At 47.3% G+C, this 15005-nt stretch overlaps 1 protein-coding gene across 2 annotated transcripts in view; it reads left to right on the forward strand.

Annotated features, from left to right (window-relative positions):
- The window catches only part of PKNOX1 (PBX/knotted 1 homeobox 1), a 362665-nt gene that overhangs the window by 253681 nt on the left and 93979 nt on the right, over window positions 1-15005 (forward strand). For both annotated transcript variants that reach the window (XM_086935872.1, XM_086935873.1), the window contains one exon: window positions 5603-5731. In XM_086935872.1, the coding sequence (XP_086791998.1) occupies window positions 5603-5731 (129 nt within the window). The remainder of the gene's footprint in view (window positions 1-5602; window positions 5732-15005) is intronic.

The raw sequence follows: 15005 nt of genomic DNA on the forward strand, positions 1-15005 counted from the left end.
CTTGTGCAGCGCATGCTTGCAAAGAGAAGCTACTGATTTTATAAAGCAATAGAGTGTTTTCCTGCAGCTTCGCCACTTGTCTCCTGACGGGCGCCTTTTCCTTCATTTTTCTTTTCTTCTGAGTGAAGGTTATAGGTTATTTTGGTTAGCGTAAGTCTCTTCTTTTGGTTAAGTGCTGCAATGTAGTCTTACTGCATACATTAAAAAAATGCAGTGACCATTAGCCTGTCTTGCTGATTATGGAGGTATCTCCAGACTATGGAGGTCGAGGTGTCTACCTCCAACTATGGATGGACTCTGTTGCATTCAGAAGGAAGTGTCCCGGGCCCCCTCAATTGTGTGATAATATTCTACATTTATGACTTCAGAGAGGATTCCTACAATGCAGAACTAGGATTACAAGTAAATAAAAAAATAATTCTGATGGTTCACAGTTCATTTTAATTTCCTCCTTTAAATCGGAGAAGATATCCATTAGCTAAGGAGTTCCCATGGGTTTGGTGCTTTAATCTCTATTTTTTTCTAATCAATACATGCTTCCTGTGGCTCAGACTTTTCATGTGTGTGCAGTTTTAATCATATGCAGATAATACTCAGCTGATCTAAAATTGGTGGAAGCTAGGAAATGTTCCACTTCCTTTACTGACATTGACCAATTTCCATCCCCATCCAAACATTTGTTCTGTCATTGATGTTATAAAATTCTCTTAAACTCAATTCTAACAAAACCAAGCTCCTGTTTACAAAGGCATTAGTAACCAGACCCCATATGCTATGACCAGAACCATTTGGTTCTAGTCCTTCTGCTGTGAAAGTGGTAAGAACGTTAGGACTCCTTACTGTTGTCGTTTACTTAGAAACGTAGTTCTACAAAAGCTGCATGCCTGCTTCTGGCAGCTTAAACGTCTGAATTGTATTCTGTGTATGATGACCCAGAGCTGTAGGACGTTGAGTTTATGTTGCAGTAAACCCCCCCCCCTCCCACCCACCCCACCTTTTGCCAGATTTCTGATGCACTTTGACTTGATGTGCCCTGGGTCCCTGCCAATCTAGTTCCCAGGTCCAATCTTCTTCCCCCAAATTGTACCTTTGTACCCCCAATTAGCACCTCTCTGGCCATATGTAAGTCCCTTGTAAAAAGTACCATAGGTACCAAGGGCACAGTGACCAGGGAAGGCCTCTAAAGGCTACAGCACATATTGTTCCACCCTTAGAGGCCCTGCATCTTAACACACACACTGCCATTGCAGGCTGCTTGTTTTGATGCAGAGAAAAGTGATGAGTCGACATGAGACACATTCCTGAAACCCACTGCCTTTGGTACGAGTAATGCAAAAGGTACAGTAGTTCTGTCGGGTATGACCACAATATTACTTCTCATTAAAATTGAATCTACAAAGAACACGTTTTTTAACACTTACAGGCAAATGTGAAAATATTTTTTTTAAGAAGGAACACGCAAAACAAAGATACAGTAACCACAATTGAATCAGGTTTGTTGGGTGTTTAGAGCAGCAGGGTCAGTGTTTTGTCTCTCGTACTTACTGTGTCACCAATCTCTCCATGTCACTTAATCACAACTCACTTTAAACTTTTACCTTGTTGGCAGCCGCTTATGCTACAAACATTACTTGTACATGGGTAAATATAAATGATGCAATTTGTATAAAAATATCCCATCACCCAACAAACCTGATTCAATTGTGGTTACTGTATCCTTGTTTTGCGTGAAACTCATCTAAACATAAGAAAGGACCTCCTTTTCCTTCATCAGAAATACACTTTACAATAAAACTCTACCTCATAACTTACATCCTGAATGATGAAATGAAATTGATCAGTATTTATTTGAAATTGATTTGGCGGGCTGACACAGCACTAGTTGACACAACAGTGCACAGATTTAGATTTACAATATGACAAGCTCCAAGTAATTGTTACAGGCAATTAATGCCTCACTTTCCCATCTGCCTGGGACTATGCTATGTTATGTTATGGTATGGTATGTAAAGCGCACAGCTGCCTCAGCAAAGAGGCATCCCAGTGCTAAGGTAGAAACATGGAGGCAGATGACAGGAGATAAACACTAAAGCAAACGGAAAAAATGAGTTTTGATGTCCTTTCGAAAGGCCAGATAGTTATTCTTGGCACGGATGGATAGTGGCAGAGTGTTACAAAAGGGGATGATGGACGGAGTGCTTGAGCAAATCAAACACTCACCCCCAGTCAACTGATCTGGGATTAATCCATCACCATCCTTTAGCTCACTCAGCCACCCCAGTTCAGACATGGCCATATGCAAATCAGTCTGACCCTGTGCCTCATGGGAACAGTCCAGCCCGAACTGCCAAGCCATGTCTTCCCTGGACCGAAAACAAGCATCCTGGGACCAGTTTCGGATTCATAATCCTCATCAGCCAGGCTATCTTGAACCCTGTGGCAAAGTGAGTAAGGGACTCACGTCTGAGCATACCCTGCCAACTTAGGGCGAACAAAGCGATACAAAAGGGGATGATGGACGGAGTGCTTGAGCAAATCAAACACTCACCCCCAGTCAACTGATCTGGGTTTAATCCATCACCATTCTTTAGCTCACTCAGCCACCCCAGTTCAGACATGGCCATATGCAAATCAGTCTGACCCTGTGCCTCATGGGAACAGTCCAGCCCAAACTGCCAAGCCATGTCTTCCCTGGACCGGAAACAAGCATCCTAGGACCGGTTTCGGATTCATAATCCTCATCAGCCAGGCTATCTTGAATCCAGTGGCCAAGTGAGCAAGGGACTCACGTCTGAGCATACCCTGCCAACTTAGGGCGAATAAAGCGATACAAAAGGGGCAGAGTGTTCCAAAGTTTGGCAGCCAATAAACCAAAGGAGCGCCCGCCCGACCGAGCACTCCTCATTCGAGGCACAGTCACCAGGTGTTGTCCCATCGAACGAAGTTGGCGTGAGGGAGAATAGAATGAGAGCAGGTTTGACAAAATGCCAGGAGAGGAGGATTTCAGAATTTTAAACGCGGTACAAAGGGCCTTGAATTCCACTCAATTGGCAACAGGCAGCCAATGTAGCCGACAAATCGCACTCGAGGTGTGACAGGTTCTAGGGAGGCCTAGAAGAGTTCTGGCTGCAGCGTTTTTGAGACTCTGCAGTCTCAGGACTTCAGTCTTGTTGACCCCTAAATAGAGTACATTGGCATAGTCCAGTCTTGACAAGATGGAGGCCTGAATAATCATCTGCATGATGGACGGGTCAAAGAACCCCAGCAGCGGTTTTAGCCCCCATAGTGTATGCCAAAGCAGGTCCCTGCAAGTTTCTTAGTTTGAGACTGAAAGCTGAGGGACGAGGACACCTAGATCTTTCACCACCTGCTTAGGGGTGGGTGCACAGCCCAGTATGGCCAGCCACAAATGTTCCCCCCCATAGCACCCAGTCTCTCCCTACCAGCAGAACCTCTGACTTACTGGAATTAAGTTGGAACAGTTGGCAATGATCCACTCGGCGACAGCCATAAGATCGTCCTGAAACTTAGAGGCCTCCCCCATGGTGTTGTCCGAGAGAGCGACTATCAACTGTGTATCATTAGCATAGGATACAAATGTGAGCCCTCTACTCCTCGCCAGAACTGCCAAGGTTGGACATAGAGGTTATACAGTGTGGGGCTCAAGGCAGAGCCCTGAGGAACCCCTCGTTTGTTGGGGTGAGTCGTGGAGGCGAATGGAGGGGTCACAACCTGGAAGGTTCCGCAGTTCACCAGTTGCCATGAGCATCATTACTCTGGGCAGTGGTGGAGAGTGTTTTTCAGGGCTTAAACTGAGCATGTTTCTTGTTCTTGACCATTGCTTTGTGGTCCGGTCATGCTATAGAGAGGTTAGATGATGTCTCCTGCAATCTTCCACCTTCAACTCTGCCTTTATGATTCTCTGTATGTTTGTTCTATTATAATGGCAAACCGTTTCTCTTTTAGTCAGCTGTAAATATTGTAGAGTTTAGGCAATAGTGCCGACACCTGAAGAATCCCACACTAATGGAGGCGCTCATTTACACTTATTCCTGTCCAGCGTGATAAGCAGTTTAGATGCCTCGAGTTATCTATCTTGATGCAGCTACTGGGAAGCCCAACAGGATCAGAACTGCAAGAAGGCCTGTGTTGCGGTTACAGTGAACTTTCTTCAAGGCTGACACTCTTCCTGGTCTAAAACTAGACATGCTCAAGGTTGTGGGTTTCAACCCAGATTTGTAGTCGTTTTGTGACCTCTAATTGTAGGATTTTGTTCTGGAATGAGCGGATCGGAGAATGTCAGTTCAAGCCCTTACTCTTCGCTTTCTGTTTTCCGTGAGTATTGTTGCAGTGGAAAATCATACTTGTATTCCTGTGCATCACCTCTACATGTAAGGAAAGGACAAGTTGCTCCTTGTTGGGATTTTTTATAGTCTCAGACTTGCAATTGGGAGATTGGTAAGGAACGTGGGAGAAGTAACAGGAAAGAGAATGTGGATGCTAGAGACCCTGCCTCAAAGTGTGTTCCTTATAGGTTCATGAAGTACATATATCCTGCACCGCTTCTCCTTAGTTGCCTTTTTTCCCTCTAAAGGCTCACATCTAGGTGCAAGCTGGGAGACCCCATTCCCGGTCAGCATCGCCTAGAGTGTACTTTGAAAAGCAGCCCCCCTCTTCTTCTGCCATGTCACTCTCTGTGCTCATGCTATGGGTGCACTGTTAGCTCTTGCGTTCTATATATTGCGCTACTCCTGCTCTCCTGGTCCTTTGTTCTGTCCAGTATTGGTGCCACGTCACCGTTCCATCCCCCAAGCCTGCTTGTTTTAAGCTGGGGCCTACGTCACCCACAAGGGTGCTGGGTGTCTCAGAGAGGCATACCACCTCCACCTCCACACAGGGCAAAAGCACTTCTTGTTACCGTTGCTTGCCAGTTTCTACGCACAACAAAAGCTGTACCCCCGCATGCTAAGAAAGGAGATCATTGTTTAAGCTGTAGTAACAGCAATTCATTATATAATACTCATAAGACAGCAAGTGTTGTGCTCCGTTTCAGATCAGGGCCTTTGGGGTCCTATGGGCATCTCCAGTATTACAACGAAATGTCTTCTCCAAGCAGGCTATGAACCTGTCTGTTCTGATGCTCCACTAGCCACGACCTAGTGCTTATTTTTGGACAGTAGTTGTTATTCACAATCCATCCTTTTTTCTATCTCATAGCCTTTTACCTTATTATTTTATAATAATCATGTACCTGGCCTTGTTAACGTTATGTATAATTTTATTATACACACAAATTTCTGTGTAGCTCTAGTTCAGTACTCCTAAAACATTTTATGAAGAATTTAGCCTCCCTGCAGTTCCTTCGGGTTTCTGGATCTGTGTGAAGAACCAGCTTTACAGGTGATTTTCTTTTGGTTTATGGAAATTGAAGGACTATTTAAACATTTTTGAAACGTCAATGATAGAGTGATGGATTGATCTTAAATATGTTTGCAGGAAAATTGTTCTAAAACAAGAACTTGTTTTTCAGGTACAGCACTGAATGTTCTTGCATTGCTTTCATGAACTGTCTAAGATTACTTTTTGTTCCTTTTCAATATAGCTTCAGCTACAGTTAAATCAAGATCTGAGCATCTTGCATCAAGATGACAGCTCTTCGAAGAACAAGCGAGGGGTTTTGCCCAAGCACGCCACAAACGTCATGCGGTCCTGGCTCTTTCAGCACATTGGGGTAAGAAATCTAAAGTTAAAGGTTTCTTGGGTATGATGTTGGCTGGGTGATTGAAATGTGTTCACATTCCACATTTTCCTTGTGTATGGGGTAGGTCACCTTTCAGCTGAGTTTTCAAGCTGTTGGAGGTCTTCTGCTGGCATTACTGTGCTCTCAGCTGTATGTTTGATTTTTTGTGCCATGCGTGTGATGTTATTCCTCTGAAATGTATTTAATTTTTTTTCTAAGTCTTCAGAGCAAGGCCAGCATTCTTTTTACTTACCTTGAGTAATAGCCATGTATGGCTGTTTCTTAGCTCATAGACTTGATGGATATCCTACTGTCAGCTACAGTCTTTCGTGAAAGTAGTCTTTATTTTATGTCACAAAGACATTCCTTGATGTTTATAAGCTGGAGTGAATTGTAGCAGACAGCATATCCATTGCGCAGACTCATGTTAATAGCGCTGCAGGTATTCATGCTCTCATCTCTCTAATATCGCTACAGAAGTAATATGCCAATCCAGTTCTGGGCAGATCGAGGAACGTAAAATCAATGCTGCAGCACATGGATCTCGTGGGAACCATACTCTGGGGGGCTTAGAAGAATTAAAAGAAGGTTAAAGTTAGCTGGGCTTCTGAATCCCCTTCTGTATTCCATGAGTGAGGTTGAAGGTCACTGGTTGTCCCACAGATTGTTTTGAGCCACTATAAGGTGAATCACACAGGTTCGGTGCTCTGTGATAAGCAAGTTAACTGGTCCTAGTCATAAGCCAGAGCCATATCACTCTTTTTTCAACAGGGAGCCAGTGGAGGACTCATAGGTGCTGGGTGATGTGGTCTTGTTGTGGATGCTGAGGACGAGTCCGGTTGCGGCGTTCTAGACGGTCTGGAGTTTGTGGAGTGGAGATTTGTTGGTTTTGGCGTAGAGGCCGTCTGCTGGTTATGACGGTCTTTCTGGATTCGGGGGGGGGGGGGGGGATCCATTTGAAGTTCTTGCGGAGTATGCAGACGGTGTTGAAGCACGTGGAGGATACGGTGCTGATCTGTCGGTTCATGGTGAGGGAGGAGTCAAGTATGAATCAGAGTTTGCCGGCGCGGTCTACGAGTGTGGGAGGGTTACCGAGGGCAGGGCGTCACCAGGTGTTGTCCCACGCGGAGGGGTGGATCAGAGGGTGAGGACGTCTGTTTTCTCTGAGTTGAACTTCAGGCAGCTGCTGCTCATCCAGTATGCGACGTCCTAGCAGCATTCATCCTGTGCATATTACTCTTTAACGAGCAACCAGATGAGTTCCATCTCCTAACAATCAACCCCTAGAGGACGTAACCACATTTAGGCCTTTCAGAACCTTGATGCATGTAACCATACACTCAGCCCAACGAGTTCCATCCTGAGGAATGCTTGAAAATATAAAGAAAATTCAGGGGTGGTGATGATTTGGGAGTCCCCTGTTCGCCCCAACTTAGGATGGGTACTCTGGAAATCCATTCGGGGGGAAAGGAGGCATCCTTCTGAGTTTGGTGGTGGCCCGTCATCCAGGGACCACCACAAAGGGAGAAATAGCACCCAAACCAGTGGGACAAGTTATTAAAAATCTTAACTGTCTCTCCTGTCCTCTGCTCTCACTATAAGGTTGTCATATTTGGTAGTCCAACCATAGTAAGTAAAAGTGAAATTGTGGAAAAGTAGGAAGGTCTAATGTATGTGAGTCTGTGCTATCGTATATATAAAGAATCCAGCAAAACTGTCCAGCTCTGCAGGGCATTATGAGGCTCTTCTTCGGAGTCGTGCATATTGTAGTAGCAGCTCTCCCACTGAGCCGGGGAGAGCTGCAAATGTTTTACTTTTTGTTTGTGCTTTTTTTTCTTTCAAAAGTGGTTTTGCGCAGCGTTGTTTCTGTGTTGTTTCTGCTACGGGTGTCCGCTCCCACCCAGTCACCCCGCATGCACAAGTACCGTTCGAGAGCAGCTTGGGGAGTCCACCCCTGGCTGCACTTGCCGGCTCCTTACGCAGCCAGCACACTGGTATGCTTCTGCTGGAGGCACAGCTTCACTGTGGTCTTTCCACTTCTGTAGTAGGGGATCTCTGTTATAGTCATAATCTAGTGAATAGTCCTGCTCATGAGCGTGGACCCCGGAGCAATCAAAAATAATCTCTTAAACTGTCTAACAATGCAGTCCTGCACAGACACTTAAGAGAGAATTTAAAGACATATAATGCAGCCTATATCCACAGGCTACACTGTCCAGTACTTCAACTAGACATTCCACCAAAACCACCCACAGCACAGCCTGCCAAGTTTTCTACATAGAGAAAAACTTCCCTTTAACCAACAAAGCCTCTGGAATAATAGAGAGGAAGGGAAGGACAGAGAAGCCCCATAGGCTGCCATTATGTGGCTCAGAAAGGGATACAGTGCCTTTAAGAAAACTTTCTAGAACTTTCTCAGTATCCCAGAATGCCCAGCAGGTCCCATTTACTTTTAGTTCTTTTTTCCGGCTCCTGCTAGCAGAACCCTGGAGCATTGAGCTCTCCCTTTTTGGGTTTATTATAAGAATTTTGCACTTTTAAAGTGTGTGAGTGTTTACACTTGACGTGTTTTGGTGCCCTCTTCCTTCTCTAGTATTTTGAGCACTTCTTTTTGTCTAAAATGCCAGCATTGTTTGATAAATCCTGTAGGAGAGTAGGGTCTGCAATCCTATGATCACCCAGATTTTTTGCTTTTGTTTCACTGGTTTACGACTTTCTCTGGCTGTGGGCCTGCCAATCAGACCCACAGCCTGGCTGTTCTCTTTCTAAATTACTTCATGTACCCTAGGTGCATCTACCAATTGGTACTGGGCCACCTTATCAGACCCTGTAACTCAGGGCATAGGTGTACCCAGGGCTACCAGGGGCTGCAGCATGTATTATGCCACCCCTGGCTGGCCTCCTAAATTTGACACAACTGGCTGCATGACAGCTGGGGCAAAGTCGTGTAATCACCCTTTGCTGTAGGTGTAGTATACCTATACCTAACCCTAAAATGGACACACAGATTCCTATCAGTCACTCCTATGGCAGGCCTTGACAATCCTGAAGGCAGAGTGCTTGGAATCGTGTGAGATGGTGCTCTGGCATGAGCTGAGCCTGTCTGCAGCTTGCGGAATCAAGTCCTAATAGCTGTTCCATGATATCGCATACCATATACTCTTAAGTGCATTATAATCCTCGCGGTTAAATGCTATCTTTGGTATTGCTTTATCAAAACATGTCGAGTAAGGTGTCATACGAATTGGAATACTAACCCCTCGCCAATCCTGGCGACGGGGTTAGCATTCCACCCTTCTAGAGGGACACGACATGTATGTAACTGTGAACCCCGGTTAAAGTTAACTAAAGCCTCAGCTCCACAAAATGGATGCTGCCACCACAGACACGAGTCTGACCCCCTGCAGCTGGGAGTCCTTCCAGCGAGGGGAGCCTGGACAAAGGGTTTCCTGTCAGGGGCGGTGCTAGCACCGTCCCAGACATGGTTTTGTGTATCCTGGGTAGGCAGGGCTTTACAGGAAGGTGACTGCTGAGTGGCACCCCGGTGCTCACTACGCATAGGCCGGTCTGAACCAGTTCCAGGGGCACACCAGCCCCTGGCCTGGGGAAGTCCAGCATGGCTGAGGGGTGTAACCACCCCCCACCTAGTCCCACCCATAGGCAGGACCTAGTCACCGGGTCAGCCCCCTTTTTTAGTATAAAGATGGGAGCGGGCCCCCTGTTAAAATTAGATCATCTTTGGAATCAAGATACCACTTTCTTCGAAAGGACTTCACGATTTCTTCTTCAAGATTCTCCCTTGTGGCTAAGGAGTAGTCACCCTGCATCCGCAGGCACCATCCTAAAGAACACTGCGGCCCGCTGCAAGTCCTTCATCACGAATCCGACGACCCAGCACGACGAGACCCGGCTTCCCTGGCACCTCTGACCTCTACTCACCTCTACAGCAAAGCTGAGAACCGTGAGTGCGACGAGACCTCAAGGGACCGACGATCGCCAAGACTGCACGACATCTTTATTGCAAGCCCACCGAGTCTTCCACTGGTGAGTGCTTTGGGGTCCGAGAAGCCCCAACCCTGCGCAGCTCCAGCACCCAAGATCAGCCTCCCTGCATCTCCACGATCGGCGTGGGGCCCTTCTGCTGTTTGCTGTGCACCGCGTTGTTTGGCTACTAGCCGGCTGGCTTGTGGCCTTCTGAACGACGCCCGACGACAACTCTTCTGCTGGTCTGGTTGCTCCAGGCTGGCCCTTGCTTCCTTCTTCAAGAGAGGCACCCCGGACCCTCCTGGTCCACTCCAGACGCCATTTTAGGTCCACCGCGTGGGCTTGAATTTGCCAAGGCTTTGTTGCCCAATCCTGGGTCCAGCGACGCCGACAGCTTCTATCTTCGTGGGACAGCTCGATCCTCCATCCTGGTCGCCGACAACGCCTCCTGGTCCGTGAGATCTTCGAGTCAAGCGTCACCCACTCACCTAGTCGAGGTGGCTACCATCCGGTGCCCTCCTGGTGCCCACTGACTACTGGCTAGTAGTCTCGAACTTGGTCCCCTCTGCTTTCAGGTGTCATCTATCTTCAAGATCCAGGCTTGGATCCGACTGAACTTTCTTCACTGGTCACCGGCCAGCATCTTTTCTTCCGGCTCCTGGTCCGTCTACGAGGATTCCCGACGTCTTTTCAGACCTATGCAGCTGCAGCCCCTGGGCTAGGTAACTTCGGCATTTCGGTGCCCCAGCATAGCCTCACTATCCAAGGGTCAGAATCTACTTTCGTTTTCTCCCTACCAGGTCGGGTTCGCCCGAGAACACTAACTTTCTAATTCCTAGCTACCATAGACTTTTGTCCCGCATCTCGCGTGAGAGTGCACACACTGCACCCGAGTCCCCTAGGCCTCCTAGACGTAATCTAACGATTCCCTAGTCAAGTCCTAGCGATTCCAAAAGCTATTAGTACTGTACTTACCTGCTAGGAATTTCGCATTCCACTTTCAGAGTATATGGTTTTCCGTGCCCCTCGGGCATTTGTATATACTGTGCTAACTTAAGTATTTTTGTAAGAGTTTTGGTTTGTGCTTAGTACCCTGTCCTCATAAAGAGTACAGGGCTGTTGTGATCTTTAAATAAATACCTGTTTATTTTCATAACACTTGTGTGGTGTCCTTTCACTTGGTATTCAAGGGGTATATGTGTGGTAAACAGCTGGCTTAACGCGCCCTCTCGAGTCTTTAGCCTTAGACTGCTCGTATCCACGCTACTAGGATAGCTGGTCTATAAGGTTGACTTACAACCAATCATCAATAAGGGTTGCTGGACTGATACATAGTGTTCACTAGAATAGTGAGCACTGCATATCAGGCCACCTTCTCACATTGGTGAGCAGCGGTTGGGATTTGAGCTTGCTGTTGTTTTACCACACGTATCCTAAGAATATCTTGTTGAAAGATCACATAAGTACTGTTAGGTACACATAACTAAAGCTTAGAATACTCTGAGTTCTACTGAACCAGCTGTTGTAGCTCCTCAAGGCTTAGCACACCTTGGCTGCAACTCTTAGCAAGGGATCAGTAGGTAAACACATAGTGTAGGTAGGTGCATCACTTACACCACACTAGAAACAGTATGTCGGACAAAGGAGGAAACACTGAGGTTCCCCTTGTGTCAGTTGACCCTCCACAGGTCATCTCTTCAAGATATACTGCGCTTAGCTTCCATGAGTTACGACAAGTGTGTACCTCTAGGAAGATTAAGCAGGGGTCTAACCCCACAACTGCCTTTCTGATTGGTCTCTTAGAGACTCATGATGCAAGGAGGGCTGGTAACCCAGACCCTTCTAATTCAGATGGCAACATGCCCTCCTTACAGGGTCCCTTTGATGCCCAGGACCATCCTCTTCAGGAAGCAGATGATGCTGATGATGAGGATGATGATTTGGTATCAGGGGATGAGGCAGAAAAGGAACAGGTAGAAGTCAACAGACTAACCAGGTCCAACTTAAGCAGACATGAGATGGGCACTAGGGGACCCTTGGGGCCACTCTCAGGTCAGCTTAACATTGGGAATGGACGAGATAGATCTCTATCAAGAGGCTCTATCAGATCCCTTCATACCAATGGCTCTCAACGTTCCTCTCAAAGGGGAATGACATCTCCCCAGAGGAGAATGTATGAAGCTAAGGAAAAGGCAGCCAACCTGAGGATTGAAAGGGAAGAACTTGCCCTGGCCAAAGAGAGGCTTGCCTTTGCTAGAGAGCAACAATTGAGTGGGACAGTCCCCACTGGTGGCAGCATTGTACCTAGCAATAGGGAAAGGAGTTTTGATACAAAACACCTTGGTAAGATAGTGCCCCCCTTTAAACAAGGGGATGACATCCACAAATGGATTACTGCTTTGGAGAGGGCCTGCACTGTGCAAGGTGTTCCCCCAAGTCAGTGGGCAGCTATCTTGTGGCTCTCCTTTGAGGGTAAAGGAAGAGACAAGCTCCTCACCACAAGGGTGGAGGATGCTAATGATTACCAAGTCTTGAAAAATGCACTGGTTGATGGGTTTGGCCTAACCACTGAGCAGTACAGGGTGCTGTTCAGGGATACCCAGAAAACTCAGTCTCAAGATTGGGCTGACTTTGTAGATTGTGCCACTAAGGCTTTTGAGGGCTGGTTGCTGGGCAGTAAGGTTACTGATTATAAAGGATTGTACAATTTGATGATGAGAGAGCAAATTTTAAACAATTGTCAGAACCAGTTGTTGCATCAGCATCTTGTTGACTCAGATCTGACCTCTCCCCAAGAATTGGGAAAGAAGGCAGACAGATGGGTTAGAACAAGAGTTAAACAGAACCAGGGCCAGAATCAAGGTGGTCAGAAGAAAGCAGACCAGAAGGGTAAAGATTCTAAGGGGGAACAAAATGACCAGAAGTCTTCGACAGGTCCCCAACAACCCAAAGAGGGTGGGGGTCAGGCTCCCCAAAAGAAGAAAGAAGGCCAATCTAAAAGGTGGTGCCAATACTGCAAAAGTAAAACTCACTGGTTTAGTGAGTGCACCAAGAAAGGAGGAGGGCAGACTCCTGCCACTGCAGCCCCTAAGGCACCTGTGCCCCCTAGTACAGCCAGCAGTGGTAGTGCACCTCCCAAGGGTTTAGTAGGGTTAACCCTGGGTTCTGAGGGGTGTGACAACTTAGTTGGTACACTCACTCAGGCTGTCCTTGTTTGTACAGGGGATGTGGATATGTCCCCTGACATAAGTCCCAATACTTTGGGCAAATACAGACAGACACCTTTTATTAATGGAAAAATGGCTCAGGCCTATAGGGACACTTGTGCCAGTGTCACAATGGTGACACCTAGCTTTGTGGACCCTGGACAGATCATGCCAGGTACAGAATTCCTGGTGACCAATGCAAGCAATGTCACTACCAATCATAGTATGGCAATTGTAGCTTTCTCCTGGGGAGGGGTAACTGGCCAAAAGAAGGTTGTAGTTAGTTCAGACCTCCCAGTGGATTGTTTGTTGGGCAATGATTTGGAGTCATCACAATGGTCAGAAGTGGAGCAGAGGACTCATCTGGAAATGTTAGGTTTGCCAGCACATGTGTTTGCTGTGACTAGGTCACAGGCCAGAAGATGCCCCACTGAACAGGTGCTGGATCCTGGAACAATGGACCAGACACCTTCCAAGAAAAAGAGCAGTAGGGTTAAGGCTGTGCCTTCCCCCTTGCCCCAGGTTGTGGATCAAGTCTCAGAGGAGGCTGACCTGCAGGAATTGAGGGAAACTGAGCCTAGAGAGTTTGAACTTGATCAAGTTGAATTCTTGGGTTCAGGGGGACCCTCAAGGGAAGACCTGGGGAAGGACCAGTTAGGCTGCCCTTCTCTTGAACCCCTCAGACAGCAGGCTGCTGCTGAGGCTGCTGGGAACGCCACAGGTACCCACAAGGTATACTGGGAAGATGGACTCCTGTACACTGAGTCAAGAGACCCCAAGCCTGGCATGACCAGGAGGCTGGTTGTACCCTTGTCTCAGAGAGGTTTCCTACTTACCTTGGCCCATGAGATTCCCTTAGCAGGACACTTAGGCCAGACAAAGACTTGGGACAGGCTTGTCTCACACTTTCACTGGCCTCACATGAATGAGGATACCAAGGAGTTTTGTCGCTCCTGTGTCACTTGCCAAGCCAGTGGTAAGTCAGGTGGCACAACAAAGGCCCCCCTTATACCAATGCCTGTGGTGGGGGTGCCCTTTGAAAGAGTGGGGATTGACATTGTTGGTCCAATGGAACCCCAGACAGCATCAGGGCACAAGTTTATACTGGTGGTAGTGGATCATGCCACCAGGTATCCTGAAGCTATTCCACTTAGGACCACCACAGCCCCTGTGGTGGCAAGGGCCCTAGTTGGAGTGTTCTCCAGAGTGGGCTTCCCTAAGGAGGTTGTCTCTGACAGAGGCGCAAACTTCATGTCAAGCTATTTAACTGCTATGTGGAAGGAGTGTGGTGTCAATTACAAATTCACTACACCCTATCACCCACAATGCAATGGGCTTGTTGAAAGGTTCAACAGGACCCTAAAAGGGATGATTCATGGACTACCTGAAACACTCAGGCGTAGATGGGATGTCCTGATGCCCTGCCTTCTGTTTGCTTACAGAGAGGTCCCACAAAAGGGGGTTGGCTACAGCCCTTTTGAACTTTTGTATGGGCATCCTGTGAGAGGCCCCTTGTGTTTGGTGAAGGAAGGATGGGAGAGACCTCTCAAAAAGCCTGCAACCAACATAATGGACTATGTACTTGGTCTCCGCTCCAGGATGGCTGAGTATATGGAGAAGGCATCAGAAAACCTTAAGGCCAGTCAAGAACTTCAAAAAGCTTGGCATGACCAAAAGGCTGTCCTGACTGTTTATCAGCCTGGACAGAAGGTGTGGGTGTTGGAGCCAGTGGCCCCAGCAGCACTCAAAGACAAATGGTCTGGGCCCCACACAATTCTTGAGCAAAAGGGAGAGGTCACCTACCTGGTGGACCTTGGAACTCCCAGGAGTCCCCACAGGGTACTCCATGTCAACAGGCTCAAAGCATATGTCGACAGGAAGGACATGAGCTTGCTCATGGCCATAGATGAGGGACAGGAGGAAGAGAGTGACCCTCTCCCAGACCTGCTCACTCAGAATCCTGATGATGGGTCAGTAGATGGTGTTGTCTTTTGTGGCAGCCTCTCTGAACATCAGCAGAAAGACTGTAAACAGGTTCTTCAGTCTTTCAGACATATGTTCTCTCTGACACCCAG

Source organism: Lissotriton vulgaris, chromosome 8 (genome assembly GCF_964263255.1).
Source record: "Lissotriton vulgaris chromosome 8, aLisVul1.2, whole genome shotgun sequence".
Taxonomy (NCBI): Eukaryota; Metazoa; Chordata; class Amphibia; order Caudata; family Salamandridae; genus Lissotriton; species Lissotriton vulgaris.